The sequence below is a fragment of the Protomyctophum bolini genome, assembly GCF_963924005.1.
Source record: "Protomyctophum bolini genome assembly, chromosome: 16".
Classification (NCBI taxonomy): Eukaryota; Metazoa; Chordata; class Actinopteri; order Myctophiformes; family Myctophidae; genus Protomyctophum; species Protomyctophum bolini.
Window position 1 is genome coordinate 31,285,326 of NC_137877.1, and position 17,692 is coordinate 31,303,017.

The window sequence follows — 17,692 nt, forward strand, 5'->3', positions numbered from 1 at the left end:
GCTTCTGAATTGCAATGCAGGCAATGTCGCAGAGCATGTTTCAAAAGCATCAGTGTGTGAACAATGGCGGAATGAAGTAATAGACAGTCAAGATCAACATTTTCTGCTTTTAATATTGAGGCAGGCAGTTATAATGGATTACATTTTTATATCCCTGCCTTTTCCAAGTGCTCAAAGCACTTTACAATGGTCCATTCATTCATACATTGGGAGGTGAAGCGGCGAACAGTCGACGCCAGCGTCCTCACTTCCCACATTCACACACAAGCTAGCACCGACCGACTCATTGGAGGCAATGTGGGGTTCAGTGTCTTGCCCAAGGACACTTCGACATGCGGACGGGAGGAGCCGGGATTCGAACTGCCGACCCACGGATCATTGGACGACCTGCTCTACCTCCTGAGCCACAGCTGCCCCGTTATCACTGTGAACAACTACTTAATAGGATTTTACTTTACAGATTAGGAGACAGCTGTGTCCTTCATTGAGGACTGTATCTGTACCAACAGACACAAACAGAATAGTTGCTAGCAGACACTATCAGGTTAGCCTTTAAGCCTAGTTATCACTTGGTAGGGAAAATAAAGCCTTGATGTTTGCCCAGGGGAAAGAACACGTTCGTTTAAGCGGTTAGAACAATTTAACTAAAATAATTCGACACTCCCATCCAACTGAAATGTCCACTAACTAAGTCAAGAAGCCAATGTCGGTATTAAAAATGTCAGTATTAAAATCACTCCGCAATTCATATATTTTTGAGTGGTGCAACCACTCCAAGGAAAGGATGTCCCTATGTCCCTATGTTTAGAGTACCAACAGGGGGCGCTGTTTCACCGCAGCACCACTCACTTCAGACTGGTTTAAATGTCAAAACAAATATATATATTTTTTTAAATGCCCATTCAAACTGCAAAAATATAACCATAACATTGCAGCATGAAAAACAATCCATTACTGACCCACGAAAACCATGGTTGTCTTTCTTGTACATTCCCCTTATCCAATGAGAAGCCTATGCACAATGAAGTATCATAGAGCAATCAATAGGAGATAGCATAAATCCCTCGCTCCAAACTAGTCACTTCTGCCGGTCTCCCTGCAATATCTGGTGAAAACATGTATAGGCTTACAGAGTATTACAGACCAGCATTTATTTATGCAGTAAATGGCATAAAAGTGAAAGCATTTGTAAAATGCATGCAAGGCTGTGATTATAAACATTAATCACATACTGTAGATGCATTTAATTAATTTCTATCACCGCCATACTAATCTCTCAAGAACAGATTCTGAGCTGCGCTACCGAATCTGTCAGAACGTGTATACGTTGTTGATAGTGAATGAAAACACAGGCGCACCACAGGAAGTGGAGGGCTGAGGGCAGGCCCAGAGCAAGGTTAATTAAATAAGGTTAGGAAGCGAAGAACGTACAGTGGATGGTGGAATCAAAGCGTGTTGCCACTCTCTTACTAGATTACTCTGGGCAGGCCAAAAGTCCAACATCCTGTTATACACATTCTATTGAGGCCTGCCCCCAGAGGCAAATTCAAAGGAAACAAACAGCAGTGTGCTGTTTTTCCTTTTTTTGCAGATGGGTTCCCAGATGACATACATATTTAGAATCTGCCTTTGTTGTGTATATGCAAAAACAGTGGTAACACTTTGATCTCATAATGAACTGCCAATGAGATCACTATGGCATGGCTGTTTTTTGGAAATTACATGGAAAGATTGCTTGTTGATAATTAAAGGCGCAGTGAAATGAAAAATACGTTTTTCACACTTTTAGACCATATCCGTGGTCATCATATGGGCATACCTAACAATGGATGCCAAAACAATGGGAAAATTCTCATTTCTGTGTGTTTTTATATCAAAGGTCCATAAAAACGATTGTATTATTTATTTATTAAAACGAAAACGTGCTGCGTGATGACGTGTAGAGGTACACATCGATAAAAGCCAATAAAAATGAAGCTCACATGTTTAATTCCCCATGTCTGCGCATCCATGCAACACAGCTGCTTCTGATTACAGATTTCTCCGTTTTTATTTCCATTCAAGATAACATTCAGACAGTGTATTACTCGGTTTCAACTTAATCATCACGCTAAAATATGTTTCTGAAAACATTATAGGGTAGAAATAAGCCACATAACAGTAAACTGGTTGTGCTGGGCGACCGTCTGATTTATAAACAAACAACACCACGCTGTTGCGCATAGCATTAGCCACCGTCCCTAGCTACCGTCCCATCGCCTGAAGGGATGCGACACTCTGATTGGTTCAGAAACTTCAGACCGGTGTTTCATGTGGAAACACCATTTTCATGTTGTACACCATTTCCGTTTCACTGCGCCTTTAACCCTAAAATGCATAAATCCCAAGTGAGGTTGTTTGCATATATATATATATATACATACACACACACACACACACACACACACACACACACACACATCTCTAGCAATTAAAAATCTCATGGATGGAGAGGCGCAATGCCTATGGTACTGTGGGTTTTGATTTAATCTCAGTGTCAGTGAATGACTGATTGACGTGTTCCCAGAGGGGTTGCTCTACAATCATATGTGGCATCTAACATTACTTGTCACTCCGAATATGCAGATTTCAAGAGAAATAGCCCCTTTTGCCTGGGTCACCTTGGAAGGTCAAATAAAATGTAGTAATGTCATTATGACTACTTCCCCTTTTGTCAACCATTTCCTGCAATTAAAATGTAACTTATACAGCTTAATTGAACACATTAAAATTCAGATGAGTCGTGCCATTTGTGCATTTCTCAGAGAAAGGTTTAATAAATTAAAGTGTTCATGCACAAATTATGTACAAAAGCATTACAGTAAAAACAAAGAAAACTAATAATCTTCTTTGATTGATTTTCTTTTTTTTAAGTTCAGGCAAATATAACAAAGCACACATTGACTGGTTGCTTTCTGTGAGGAAAGGCTCAAATGGTAACTTGGTAAGAAGTGTAGTTTATAAAAACAGATAAGGAGGTAAAAGGTAAAAATATCCACCGTCATAAAGGTGCTCCTCGGTCAGGGACGGTTTTAAACCCAGTGAGGGCCCCTGGACCTGTTATTTTTAGGGGGGCCCTCCCGTTTCTTTTTGGTTTTTATCATCTTTTTTATCTAAATTTAACACAATTAACAGCCAATAAAGGGCCCAAGTAGCGACAAGGGCCTCAAGCCCAATACCGCGCGGTCCAGTTTCCCTGAAGGGCCCCTGAGAGCCAAAGGCCCCTGGGCCACGGCCCAATGGCCCAATAGCTAAATTGGTTCTGTCCTCGGTACGTCAGTATAGCTTTGTTCATATCCAGCTCTACAATGTTTCACAGAATGAAATAATTTCACATTAGGTAGCTAGGGATCTGTACTGTAAAATCCCCAGTGTTAACTCAGAGGGTAATGGGAGCTACACATACAGTACATAGTCCATCCGACGTCCGATACTTCTTCGGACAGGGTAGGTTATACAACTACAAAATTATGTCATTCAGAACTTCGGATGGGCAGTCTCAAAACTTCTTTTTTTAATTTAGACACTCCTGCACCCCTAGATGTTCTTAGACAGGATTGGTCAGGAGTTAGGTGGGTTTAATTCATTTAGTTTTGTTTCCGCATTCAGCCCAAGGCTTTATTCTGATGCCAGCCAAGCACACTGCACTCACTTACTGCTGCATAGAAGACAGAAGTCGCACATTTTTACAAGTACCAGTATGTAAAATCAGTGAAGATTGTGCGACTATATGGCATATTTAATGTCTAAAATATATAAATAATTTACAAACAATCTGCAATCAGCTAGATTGGAGTGGCTGCCTGTGTCTGCCTGGCTCTGTGCTTGTTGCTGCGGCTCTCTGGCATTCACTGCTACAAATCTCCCGATACAAGCCAGCCTCCAGGTGAAACACATCCTATCACAAGAAACTGCGAAACCTCCGTAGCTCTGAGAAAAAAAGTCCCACAGTATGGCAGAGGTGATACTGATATCCATTTATTAAAATGACCGCTTCCAGCCCTGGCTGTACAATGATTCAGGGGCTCGAGTGTCACGATTCATTGATGAGTGGGCAGAGTCAGGCGTTCAGAACGCACACATTTGTGGTGCTAGTATGAATGTTGGGCACTTGTCTGTCCACAGTTTTTTTGGACAGGCCATCCCAAAAACCTTTCGGCGATCGGATGGAGCATGTAGGCCCCTTCGGAGTTAAATTAATTAACATTGAGGACAAACAAAATCAAAGTCACAAGGATTCACAATCTTTAACACATGCTGGGGTACTGCTATGAAGCTACACAAAAACAAAGAACCTGCACAATTCATACTGGCCCATCAGCTTTAAGAAAAGCCCCGACAAAAATGGGGAGACATACACATACAAGTGTAAGGTACATCATCCACACCCGATACAGGGGATGAAGAATGTTAGGTTCAGCACTGGTCCATAAAGAGGGCATAGAATAAAAAAAGTATTACACATTGCAATACAAAAGATTTGTTCAAGTCTTTGCACAAAAAAAAAAAAAAAGTATTATCAAATGGCTGTTCAACAACAAGCAGTCCTTACTCATCTGCTTTCAGAAGAGCACATCACAGTTTTTAATGAGGACCTCCACCACCTGTCTTTGATAGCGGATGTCATTGAGTGCTGTCATGGCGTCCAAGTTTGAGGCTCGCATGAGGGTGGGCCCAAACACAATGCCGAGGTTCTCTGCATTCATCAGGTTGTCTTTTGCATTCAGTGTCACCCTGCAAATGTATATGATCGTTTAGAAACATACGTAGACACTCTGGTAGCAACTGATTTTAACTTATGTGGGTTTACTACGGATCACTCACCTTTTTAAGTGTGCCATGAGGTATTTCAGAGTGTCACTGTGTGATGGGGGCAACAGTGCCAGAGCTTCACGGAAAGCTTCAAGTTTTTGTTCAGGGTCTGTCAGTTCTGGAAAGCAAAACATGCTATTATAAGAGCGACTTGATCTGCACATACTCAGACGTGTCTAATCATCGAGTCACTGAGATTATTTGTACTATTCTGTAATCCTGTAAATCATCATTTGCTGTGAGGAAATTACAGTATACAACAGTACACAAGTCCGCAAGGTTAAGCCATGCTCTGACATTAGCCTCACGTTACAAAAGTCTGACAATTCAGAACTGTTGGTTTAACAAAAATGGAAAAGTAAAGAACAGACATTTCCATTTATGAAAATGTTGGAAATAATGAGACCATGGGGGCCTTTGTGATGTCTTAACAATGAATCATTCTGTATTACATGCAAGTTCCTGTACCATAACAATAAGCATCACTGGGTCCTCCAGCAAAGTACTAAGTATGTGGATGTAAACACAGAAGTAGGGAACTTATGACTTATCATTACTAACTGCAGTACATTAATGGCTGGTTTACAATCGTAACAATCGTGGACAATCGTTTGTGGAGTTAATTACCAAACTAACTCTTTCACCTCCCGGGCCTCGACAACCACCATTAAAAATGCCCACAGGCAAATATTACTGTGAATCTTAACTTAAGCCTAATTCATACTTTGTCCTATGTTGACCAAAAATAGCCAATATATAAGCTCATGACGTGTTGCATTCTTGACGCATTGTGAGTTTATAAATCTGTCCGCAAAAATTGTACAATGGAGCATAAATTAGGCACGAGTCACCATCATTAATCTATGGCCATGTGAGCAGAGCTTTACTGAAAGGGTGCTTGCAGGTTAAAAAGGAGAAATGTATTAAATAGTTTGACAAAACTATATAGTTTGACTTACTTGCAGCCTCAATAAACCTGGGGTAGGCATCATACGAGATGACTGGAACAGGTAGATCCCTCAGATAGAGTTTCAGTGCACCTGTGATGATATTGATGTCTTCATAAGAATCCACTGAGATGTCTGTCTTCTCACCATCTGTGAGAGGATACAGAATACGTGATGGAGGGAACACAAAAATGTGAGCTTGAAAATAAGAAAACTTTCCTCATCAGAAGATTATGCTTATTAGAATAAAGTGAGGAAGAAATTGTGTAAGCCTCGAGGGGACATAAATCTAGACTATTAGTCTGAATACAAAGTGGCTTCTATCACTCGCCTGAACGGTTTTATTCTGACGTTGTCTTCATTCATGCATGGTATTCAGTGTAGGCCATGGCCTAATTCTACTGGGCGGTCTGAACATCACAGTGCTATGAGCTGGAATGACACTCTGTCATGGGTGATCTCCCAAATGCAGCTAAGACTTTAGTTTAGCCTATAGCTGAAGGCTTTTCCTACAGTTAAAAGTCACGCCGCACTGGGCCAGGATAGACTCAATGTCACCGCCTCTTATACTGGAAAACCGTTTCTCAACTGGTGGTCCTTATTTGGACCAGTAATGTTCCATGCCGGGAACAAAATAATCAAATATTCAACAAATATAATTTAGCGGCGAGCAACTAATCCAGCTTTAAGATCATTAATAAAAATATTAATATTAAATACCAAAACACAGTTGGCCCAGGGCAAATCCGGCGGTATTCAGCTGGTATTCCTAAACTATGCCTGAACCTAACCTTATTCCTAAACCACATTGAGTGGACCATGTCAGGGTATGGTCCGCTTTCCCGGATTGACATTAATCCTTAACAAACTGCGTGACTTTTTGCTTAATCTGAAATGTTCTCAGAGCCTTACGTAAACACATCACAATGTTAGCATGTCACGTCAGCAGTTGTGTTGAGTGCTGATGCGGATCTATAAGACATTCTGTTGATGACAACCCCCTGGCTAATCCATATCAAAACAGATAATGAACATTGCACATGCCTCTGTCAAACGCCGTCTTGACATCTTCCACTGAATCGCTGAATCCAGACACTCTGTAGAGCCCTTCTGACTTAAGACCTAGAGAGACAACGACAAATAGGTTTCATTCCACCATGTCACATGGAATTCTTTCCACCTAGTAGTACACAATTCATATAAGTCAATTTCATAAGACTTCCCGGTCATATGGCCACCGAGATGCCCTTAAATATGCATAAGGAATTAGTGGCCAAACGTCTGCAGTATCACATGGGGGAATAGCATGGACAGATACAAATAGTTTTCTGCATCAGTGAACAAAATAATAAAGACATAAATCAAACTTAGAGCTGGTTACACACATGTAAGACACCAGACAATGAGGGAGAGATGAGGGTTCCTACATAGTTGAATGATTTAACTGAAATGCAATCAACTTCGGCAGCAGGAAACAAAGTAATCTATTCCTCATTACACAAGTACAATTACCAGCAGGCTCACGAGCCCGCTTAATCGTTACTACATAAGACCAACACTACAGTCATTAATAGAAATCCACACATTTCCCCCATGACCGCTGGGGGATGGATTAAGATGCAATGAGATATCATATAAAAACACAAATGAGGGTTTTATTTTAGACCACAAAGGACAACTGCACTACTATGACACCTCATCCACACTGCCAGCGAGCGAGGGAACGATGAAATATCATTAGTTATATGTTTTTCATTGTGACTGTCCTGCTGTACCGCGAGCGACAGCGCGCCATGCAGTGACGTCAACAACCCCTCTATTGGCTCACAGTCTCTATTTGAGCGAGGTTTCGCAGCCCCAAATACTATTGGTTGAGATCTACACGCTACTATTTATTGGTTATTTGATTGGTTCAGGCTACGTCGCAACGCAATGGCCGACGCTCCATATCAGGACACAGTGCCGTTTCTACGGGGGGGCACTAGGGGGCGCTGCCCCCCCAGATAGACTTTGTGCCCCCCCAGTCCAGAACCCTACCCCACCATTATTTTTAATGTTTTACAGGTTTAAAATATATATAATGTGTTATTTTCATGTTCTTTGTGTTTATAATAAATTTACATTTTCTAATGAATTCATAGTAATAAAAATGCAATAATAAAAAGTAGCCTACACTGGCACCTAGTCGGTGCACCTAGTCGGATTCGTTTTGATGCAGCGCACCAAAAGCTACGTCATTACCAGTTTTGCCACGCAGGGCGGGTCAATTCAAATATTTTCAGACTTCAGTCACAGTGAAAACAAACCCAAACCGGTAAAATTGAATCATGGATATTAGGAACTGGCTCAAAGGCTAAACACCAAACTCTATAAACCCACCAGCGCCTTCAGAAAGGTAGACTGATGACGATACTGAAACCACCGCCATGTCGCCTGTTGTTGTTAATATTGCGGGGAGTCGTTCGAGCACCGAGCACAACTAAATGCACAACGAAATTCGGTCGTCGGATCACATTACTGGGGGTTCGCGAGTGTCGGATAGCATTATTTCAGTGAGGCAGAGGGCTGCTGTAGCAACTTCCACAGCAGCAGCTCAACTTTCGGACCTCCACCACCACCGCATGCTTCTCCACCAGAGGTTCTTGGTTCTGGCACACCGAATCAGGTAAAACGGGACAAATACCCAAGTAGTCATAATGGCAAAAAACGCTCGTTTATGAGTACATGGTTTCAGGGCAGGGACTGGCTGGAGACAGCACGGAACAGAATCAAACAAAGGCTTAAATAAGCATGCGCTCTCTAAAGAGCATTTGACGTGTGCCGACATTTGGAGGGAGGGAGACAGACGCGCAGATCCCCCCCCCCCCCTTTGCCTCCCGACATAAATACACTAAATAGACTTGTTGTTTTTGGTTGGTGCATAAACTTTTACTCATATTCCCCTACCGTGGAGATGGCGACATATAAAAGTCACTATAGGCCTAAATGCTCAACTATTTGTTGGTGATTAATGGTTGGTGCATATAGGCTATAGTCTTTTTTTTCTACTTTCCTCCCGCCGTGGAGATGCTCATTGTGTTCATTGTGTTGTTGGTGCGATGCGATCGTGTTTCCACATGACAGTATATAGGCTATGTTTGTTTGTTTGTTCTGTTGGCTACAATAATTAGGTTATATCATTTGTTTTGGTGTATAATTGGAACCTATACTTGTAGCCCTTCTCCAAGCCTTTTGTGTTGTTTTATTGTATAGGCCTATGTGAGAGCTTAATTGCTATATATGGATGTGAACTTGAAAAATCAACTGCCCCCCTTAGAAATATGAATGCCCCCCTGCTGATTATTCCCTGGATACGGCACTGTCAGGACAGTTGATTGTTAGTTAGGAACCAAATTGACCCTTACGGGTCCTGAGAGTGTACAAATCTGAGTTAACTTAACACTGATGATTTTACAGTGTTGTTTGGCCAATAGGCATAGTAGAGATTAAAATGGTATCAAATGGTGGTCGGTCACATAAATAATGCTCATCAAACTGGGGTCCTTGAAATGCAAAAGGTTGAGGATCACTGTTTTACAGCAGAGGTAAACAATACTATTTACAGTGGTCCCCAACCCTTTGTCCTCCGTTTCCCCTTTTCTTACACCAAACGTGCACACACTTGTGTTTTTCAAACATGTTAAACACATTGTGAGCTTTTAGATCTGCTATTCTCAATACTTAGTAAAACACTATTGTTCACAACGTAATGACCCAAAAATGCAAGTTATTATTTTGTGTAACGTTTAAAGATGGAGTGCCATGATTTAGTTATTTTTTCCAGTTTTTCATGTGTTTATGAGGTGACGGTACTTCGTTAGACCCCTTGGTGTGGTTCTTATGGGCATTGGGCAATGATGTCTTCCCTTTGTATTTAGAGTTTCTTCCTGGAGGCTGAAACCTTGACATTCAAACGTGCCAATGAAAAAAACTGATATAGTGACATCACAATATCATCCCCTTCCCGAACCACTCCCCCTTTACCCTACAACTGCTGTGGGTGCAGCTTCAGTTCAGGTCACCACCCATCACCACCCATCAGGCAAACCTGGCATACTTCATGAACTGGTGGGCGTGTCCACATAAAACGTAATTTTAATAAATACTGTTGTGTTTATTAATAACTTCTTCCTCCTTATATAATACCCGATGATCATGTTTTAGGGTGGGAAAAAAATCACGGCACTCCATCTTTAGATATGCCGGACTAAACCTCCAAAACAGACATGACCCCCCCCCCACCTGGGAACCACTGCTCTATTATAATGAAGTATTGGATTGTGCACCCCCCCCCCCCCCTCCCGCCCCGAACTAACCTCGTGACTCTATTTCTCGTATGCACATGTCCACCACCATGGGTCGCGCTGTATTGTGAACGTTCACCAGGGTCGTGAGGTCGCAGCTGTAGACTTTACGGACGTGTTTCAGGTCGGGCTTGCAGTCGTTCGGTACCACAGTTGAACAGTGTTTGTGGACATTCATGCCACAATCTATAGAGAGGTACAGAAAGAACAGCAGGAGGCATTAACAGTGTTATAAGGTAAATGGCACAATCAAATCTGTCTGTAAAAATGTACCCTCGTTGTAATGTAATAATGCAAATTAATGTTATTATTACGTTATACAACCCTGTGGAATTTACAGTACAAAACCTTGAAATCATGAAGCAACAAAACTAATACTGTAGTGAATTATATGTCATTTTAAACAAAGAGGTACCAAATTACCATTCAGCTCATTTAGTTAATTTCACTTTCATTGCATGGTTGCTTTAATTGGCGTTTTTGCTGGCTTAGGTCTAAATCCCTTTAATCAATATCTGCTGTCAAAATGTCACAGGAACACTGATTGGACGACTACTGTCAGCGGTGGGTGACATCACTCTGGTCAGCTGCCAGGCGTGTCATTGGGGTCACCTTGAGCACTAGAGTGGAACGCAGCTCCACAAACAACCACAGTCATTTATAAATACAAAATCACACCTGCGTGAAGTGAGGGTCGCTCTTATGATCATACATCATCATACGATGACGATTTGATGTTTGTTTACACAAATCCGGAAAGCTAGGCATATGGGAGGAGCTAGCGCCCCTCAAAAAGAATAAATCAAAAAGGCAAGTCAAGGAAAAGAAAAACCCAATATTTTGCTGTTCTATTGAGAGGTGCTAGCCCCTCCTATACCCAGCTTTCCGGGTTTGTGTAAACACAAACATTGGCTTGTGATTGGCTGATCACCCCCATAGCGATGATTTGATTGGCTGAGCAAAGTACATTTTGAAGATAAAAGTAAGGGCGTAGAAGTGAGGACGCAAATTATGATTGGCCAGAATGAGATGATGTATGATAAGAGCCCCCCTCACTTCACACGGGTGTGATTCTCTGATTATTTGTAAAAGCTCAGGGCTATGTTTTAGTACTGCTAATTCAAATTAATTGACAATGCCATTTGATCATTATTGGCTATGTGTGGGGATTCCCTTTATTTTATGTGGTAATCTGTGGCATCACAGTATCCATCTCTGTGGATTTTCAAGCAGTATATTAGTTATAATGATCATCTGGTTCTCCCACATTGCATTTTGCCTTCAGTGTTAAAGCATGTGCTCCGGCGCATGACAGTGTTGTGTGCCTGAAAATAGCAGACCTACAAACTCACAGCGAGTCGCATCCGCGTCACAGTGTGAGCTTGTAGGTTGTCTCTCTCTCAGAATGAATTAGGTTTTAGTGAGCACACAGCTGTTTCAGGGCATGTTTCACCTTGTAGGGAGATCAGCAGCCCACAGCGAGCCAGTGTAGAGACTGACTCCAGCACTGCTTTGTAGCAGAGGCTCTTAGAGGGAATTAGAGGCTCAGTGGAAACAATGTGGCCTGCAGTAGGGACAGTCAGCCCTGCTGTATGCGCTCCATTCTCTTCCAAATCTGGGCTCGCACACAAAGGCTTGGAAGAAGCAATTCAGACGCTGCGGGCTACACTAGACCTAGTTTCCCACACGAAAATGGGGGCAGCCTCTCCAAGCTCCCTGAGCATTCTCCAAGTTCTGAAAGGGATTTCTTAATTTTTGTGTATATCCTTTCCAAAACCTCAAAATGTCATCATTTTGCTCTTCAGGATGATTCTTGTTTTTCATTCCTCTTTTTCCCCCAACAATTATTGTATCTATAAGAAGGAAAAGATCTCCAATGAACATAGAACTGCCGTTTCAGCATGTAATTTCACATTTTGATTAATATGGACCCCCTGAGAAATGTGCGCAGCCTGTATTTATATGCATTGATGCAGAAATGTAATTACTTTTAAGAGATGGTTCTCTTAAGGATATGAGACAGGCAGCGTAATAGAGGGCACTCTGTCATCAGACACAGGTCTGGTGTTGTCCATGTGTGAGCACACTGATGGCCCTGGGGTCCCAGGTGGGGTGGGTGAGGGAGAAACAATGGCCCCAGGGACACCCTGGAGACAGAGGAGGCTGCACACAGCACAGTAAAAAAAGGAAAATCCTCAGCGATTATTTAACTCTGAGAGCATAAAAATAGGACTCGTCGTAAAGGGCGAATTTTTATGCCCTTGGAGCGAAATGAAGACTGATGACTTTTACTGCGATTCTTTTTAATGCACTGTCAGCTCTATCTCCGTCGCCATGGTGAGAATAACGTTTTTTGGCTCAAATAAAAGGTTCTAGTGCTGATGAGTAGTGGTTGGTGCCTTGGTGGGGGTTTGGGGGGTTGCTAGCGTCTTATCACCACATTATCACCATATCACACATCTACTATGCTTAGGACTGCATAATGCCGGGTAGTCTACCAACCCATTTTTGCGTTGTGTGGCTGTTTGACTGTTTGTGTTTTCTTTTCTTTTTATTTTCTTTTTAGATAATTTGTTTTTCCAACAAGAACTGAAGCTGAGGTTGAGATATGGGTGACCTAGCTCTTTGGTTGAAGCTTCTGAATTTTAATGCATGTTGAAATGGAGCTCCTTCCCCATGCTCCGAGCCCCGCTCCTCATTAAAGAGACATGCCAGCTTTGTTTTCCCTCACAGGCATGATGGGATGAGAGGGGGGGGGGGCTACTCCGATGAGGAAATGTGGCACAACAAGCAGTGGCAGAAGCTGGCTTCCTGGCACTGTGCCAAAAACAGTTCACACGCACAAAAAGAGGAAAAAAAGGGGGGGGGAGGGAGAACATTTTTTGAATGCAAATTCAAAGCATCTGAGACTTTGTTGCCCCAATTTCAACTAAGCAGGATAGCTACAGTATGGTTGAGTCTGAAGGAATGACTAAATACAAATATAAACCAATACTCCGGAAAAAAGAAAGAGCTTTTCCTTTGACTGTTGTCTGCTTTCCAAACCAATAACACATCAATAATTAATGTGAGAGCTCCCACAGATATGTGTGGCTCACTTTGTTCCATCAATAAAACATCACCACACATCAACCCACATTATAGTGCTATTATTTGTGATGAAAATCCATTTCCTCGCAAGTGTCTGCAGCAAAATGGAAGTCTCACTTATTGACAGGCAAGGTAGAAAAATATAATAAAACCCACTGAAATGCAATTTCAGTAGGTTCATAAAATGGAATACATATAGCCACATCATAACAATCAAATATAAGAATAAAGGGAGTTTCGTGATGTGATTTCCCTTAAACCACAGATGAATAGAAATAGAAACAAAGGAACACTGCAGGGCTGTATCTTCTAAGGTGGGTGAATGTGTGTTATACAGTAGCATGGTGACTGCTAAGCGAATGAATGCAGAGAGAGACAGAGTATTCAGCCAAACACCGCTGCCTTGCCTAAATGTCAGTCCTATGGTAAGCTAGCTATTGTAGCTTCGTAGCCAACCAACTAAGGTATGGTGGGGGGAGTAGAGAGATATCTCATTGTGTCTGTATAATAATTATGGCAACATGGCAGAATAGAGATGTCCTGTGTGACCACAATAAACATAGCCTTGAGCTAAAAGCAATGAGCCAATTGCTTCAGAAAAGTGTAGTTATTTTAATCTCGTATTCACCAGTCAAATGATAAGCAACCATGTCAAAAGCAATGCATTAATATTACTTTAAATTATCTATTACATCACAGTAAATACACAGTGGGCCTAAATCTTAATTTCACTATGTTATACAACCCTTCTAATCTATAGGGCCTGGTGGGATTTTTAGATTAACACATAATAATACAGTTCTCGCACTAGAAACTAGGAAACCCAGACATAAGATAAAATCCATGATGATTACATAAACTAAGTACAGAAAATTATGTAACCCAGTCCTTACATTTGCACAAACAGTGAAATCCGGAGTAATAATTTGAAGATTAAATTAACACTATGGATTTAACTGAGTATATATGTAGGCTACACTGCACTTATATCTGCAGCCTATATAATGTTGATATTTAATGTTAACATTTTAGTACCTGCACATTTGACCCCTTGAGCCATCAATCCCCACATAAAGTTGGCACAATGTTCACACCAATGAGGACCTCGAAAGGTGTGTACCTGGAAGAGAGAGAGAGTTGTCAGATTACTGATGAAGTGAAAGCAAAAGATAGACTTACATACCACCTACAGACAGCAGACTTGTCGATATTAACGTATTGAATGAAGCAGATCGGGATGATTAGATCTGTATAGGAAACAATGGTTCTTTGAACAGACTCTAAAACTAAGGGGGAGTGCAGTGCCTGTACCAGAGTATAGAAGTGACTCGGAGCAGAGAAGGCATTGCAGTTATTGTACAGTGCGATATGACAGCTAGACACCAAAGCAATGTAAAGGTGCAAGTTGTCATGGAAATCTGCTATGGAAACAGTATGACGCTACCTTGCTAAGGGAGCCCTGCACACTCTACCAGGTAACAACAGCCCAGCCAATCAGGAAGGCCCTGACGAGACATCAGGGGGTGACAGAGAGCGACATCTCTCCTAGGTGCTTCTTTTTTTACATGATGATAACAGTGGTTACAATACACAAACTCATTAAACCCCACAAGAAAGGCTGAGGCCTGGAACCAATATGTCACTTTGGCACAGCACTGCAGCGGTAGGCTTTTGGCAAGCGTGTCCCTGTGCTGGTTCTTGGACAGTCAGTTACCAATTACCATTACTGGCTGCCTCAAGAATGGGATCTTTCTTATTGTTTGTATTCTAGTCTGGAGCTCACACAACGTGCCTTATTAAATAAATACATGAATATACCCGCTTGTAGCCAATTTTCAATAAAGTAAATAAGCCCAAATATCAGTGACAACTAAGCTAACTTTGTAGGCGTAGCTAATGTTGGAGGTTGGATGATTGGTTGTCGACCATGGAGATTATGCTCATCTGTTGGAAATGGGGAAATGTCTCAATTTGATATATAGCTGTCATTAGTCAACATGCTATGCTATTTAAATAACAATAAAATAAATCATCAGGCATCAAACAAAATGTGTCATTCTGTGATGGAAAAAACACCTGGCTGTATCACAACTCATCAGAGTACACAGTTTAGTTCATTAGCAAAATAAAGTGTTCCGGCAGTGCTCTCTGTGATTAAATGAGAGTAGCTTTAAACTGTTAAAGGAGAATACAATTATTCTCATCAATGTAAACCTAATTATTTGCAGACTATGGTGATAACAGCTAATCATTGTGTCAATGAGTGAGAGAGTGACATTAGATTATTATTCTATATTAAAGAGTATACTGATAAAATTCCAATCAGTGTCATGATTTCAGACAAAGTAAAAAACAAAACAAAAATAAATAAATAGTGTAACTCTTGAGATAAATGGAACATGTTCCATTTGGACACTGTTAAATAAACACACCCAGTGTGGGAGCAGCAAACATGGATGCTAAATGTGTAGCTGAAAGTGGGTGTTCAGCAGTAAGCAGGAGAAGCCTGGTGAGCAGACATCAGCACTTTGAAAGCCTTTAAGGCAACCATTTCCACACGGGCCTCCTTTCCATTAACGAACCAAGATAGGAAACCAAGTGCAGGACTGCTGACACAGGCCAATATGGGGAAACCCTCCTGAGTCCTCCATGCTTCTATGCTTCCCATCATCCTAATCTCTCCATCTGGTGTCCAAACCAACAACAGAATGAGATGATGTCCTCAAGCCACCAAACAGATTTTCCTTTGGGAAAAAAAGCTCAACGGACAGATCCAAAACATTCCCCCCCCCCCCCCCCCCCCCATTTTTATCCGCTCTCCCACTCAATGGCAGACCTGCCTCCTGTTCTGGCAGGAAGAGACCCGAACCCTGCCTTCTGGTCATGACACAACAACACGAAGTACACAGGCAACATTTTGAAGATGTAACTGAACAATAATAACTCTCTCCAGCCTCACCTTGAAGTTGTGGACTTTGTCAGATTTGGGGGTCCGGTCGCTCTCCTTCAGTGTGGCTCTGCGTACCAGCGAGGTGAGCTGTGAATAGGCAAACAGTTTGAGAGGCTGCCAGATGGTGGCTGGAGGTTTCTGTGGCCCCATCCTCATTGCCAGCGCCGCCGCCAAAATATCCTCTTGGTTGGCCTCTCGCTTGGCCTTTTGCACCAGGGACTTCTCTCCCTTGTGAAGCTCGTAGCACTCCCTAGATGGCATCTCAGTGGCGACGTCTACCGAAACAGACCCAGTAGAGTCCAAAAAGTTACTGGGTCCTAAAATGAAAAAACAATTAAAACTATCTGATGCTCAAAGAAAGTCTACAGAATGCAGGGTTGCTTTCATTGCTCCAGTCAAACACAACATCTACAATAGCAGTAACAAACATGCAAATCTAAACTGCGAAGAGTCTAAAAAAGGAAATAAGTCCAAAAGGAGGAAAATGTGTCTTCAGTCTAAATCCTCTCTCAGCAGTGACAAGGAGATTAAATAGTGCTTCTGTTTCGAGAGTGTCAAGTCCTGTGATGGTTAGATACAAAAGAGGCACAGCCCTGGGTGCTCATATGGTTGCCTGGGAATGTGCATGCAGATGAGATGAGTGGTTGCGCTAATCCTCTCCTCCCTGTACAGAGCTGATATCTTCCCTGCTGGAACAGAGACAGCACACAGTGTATGGATGCTGCCAGGGCTGTTGGAGTGAGGGGGAGGAGTGCAGGGGCGTTCCCCGTTGTAGTCACCAGCGGATTAAATGGTTCACACTGGCCAATCATAGCACAGCCCTGCATGCATTATAGTTGCTACTACCCCGCCCCCACACAGACGCCTCTATCAGATATCCAAGCAGGGGTGCCTTGGTGGGATGAAATGAGTGTGGGTTGATAATGAGCAATGAATGAGTCATGCATCATCGGTGGGATGCCGTTTGCAGCACTACCAACAGCAGTTGGCTGTTAGATCGAGGGGCTGTTTTCAAAATCATGTTGCCACAGTAACTGGTTATGCCTTAACTACAATGACCTGGACAATATCAATTCATGCCCAGTCGAACCACATATAAAAAGCATCTTATCATCAGTGTAAGTAAAGAAAGCAGCTGTGATTTATTTCGTTTCCCCCCCACACAAATTGAAAATAAAAATATGATTTAAACATTTTGAGTTTTAAGAACAGACAAACAAAAAATATATATCTAAAGGGACTAATCAGAGATGACGCAATAGTAATGTAAAGGCATGCAGTTTACCAGATGGAGGGAGCTCTGATGTGCATTAGCTACAATTAAAAGTGCCTAAAAGGAAGCTTTGCTCTGTTATGCTCCCTGACTTCAAATCCATAAAGGGATTAAGTCAAATGTTCTTAGATAGAAAGCTGACCTAATTCTACCAATGAACACTGCTGAGATGAAAGAGTCAGCATACAATTTATACAGTATAGAATTATAACCCCCCACCCCCCATGGACTGTAAATG

The 17,692-nt window shown here is 42.0% G+C and overlaps 2 protein-coding genes across 2 annotated transcripts in view; one reads left to right on the top strand and one right to left on the bottom strand.

Annotated features, from left to right (window-relative positions):
* Positions 1 to 17,692, top strand: part of cdca7a (cell division cycle associated 7a) — a 238,982-nt gene that overhangs the window by 196,151 nt on the left and 25,139 nt on the right. The window lies entirely within an intron of this gene.
* Positions 2,867 to 16,833, bottom strand: chn1 (chimerin 1). The gene is made up of 7 exons (XM_080785739.1): positions 16,191 to 16,833; positions 14,267 to 14,351; positions 10,154 to 10,327; positions 6,843 to 6,920; positions 5,811 to 5,948; positions 4,864 to 4,969; positions 2,867 to 4,773 (listed from the first exon to the last, which is right to left on the bottom strand). Exons 1-7 carry the CDS (start codon positions 16,440 to 16,442, stop codon positions 4,602 to 4,604), a joined length of 1,005 nt encoding a protein of 334 aa, XP_080641865.1. The 5' UTR covers positions 16,443 to 16,833; the 3' UTR covers positions 2,867 to 4,601.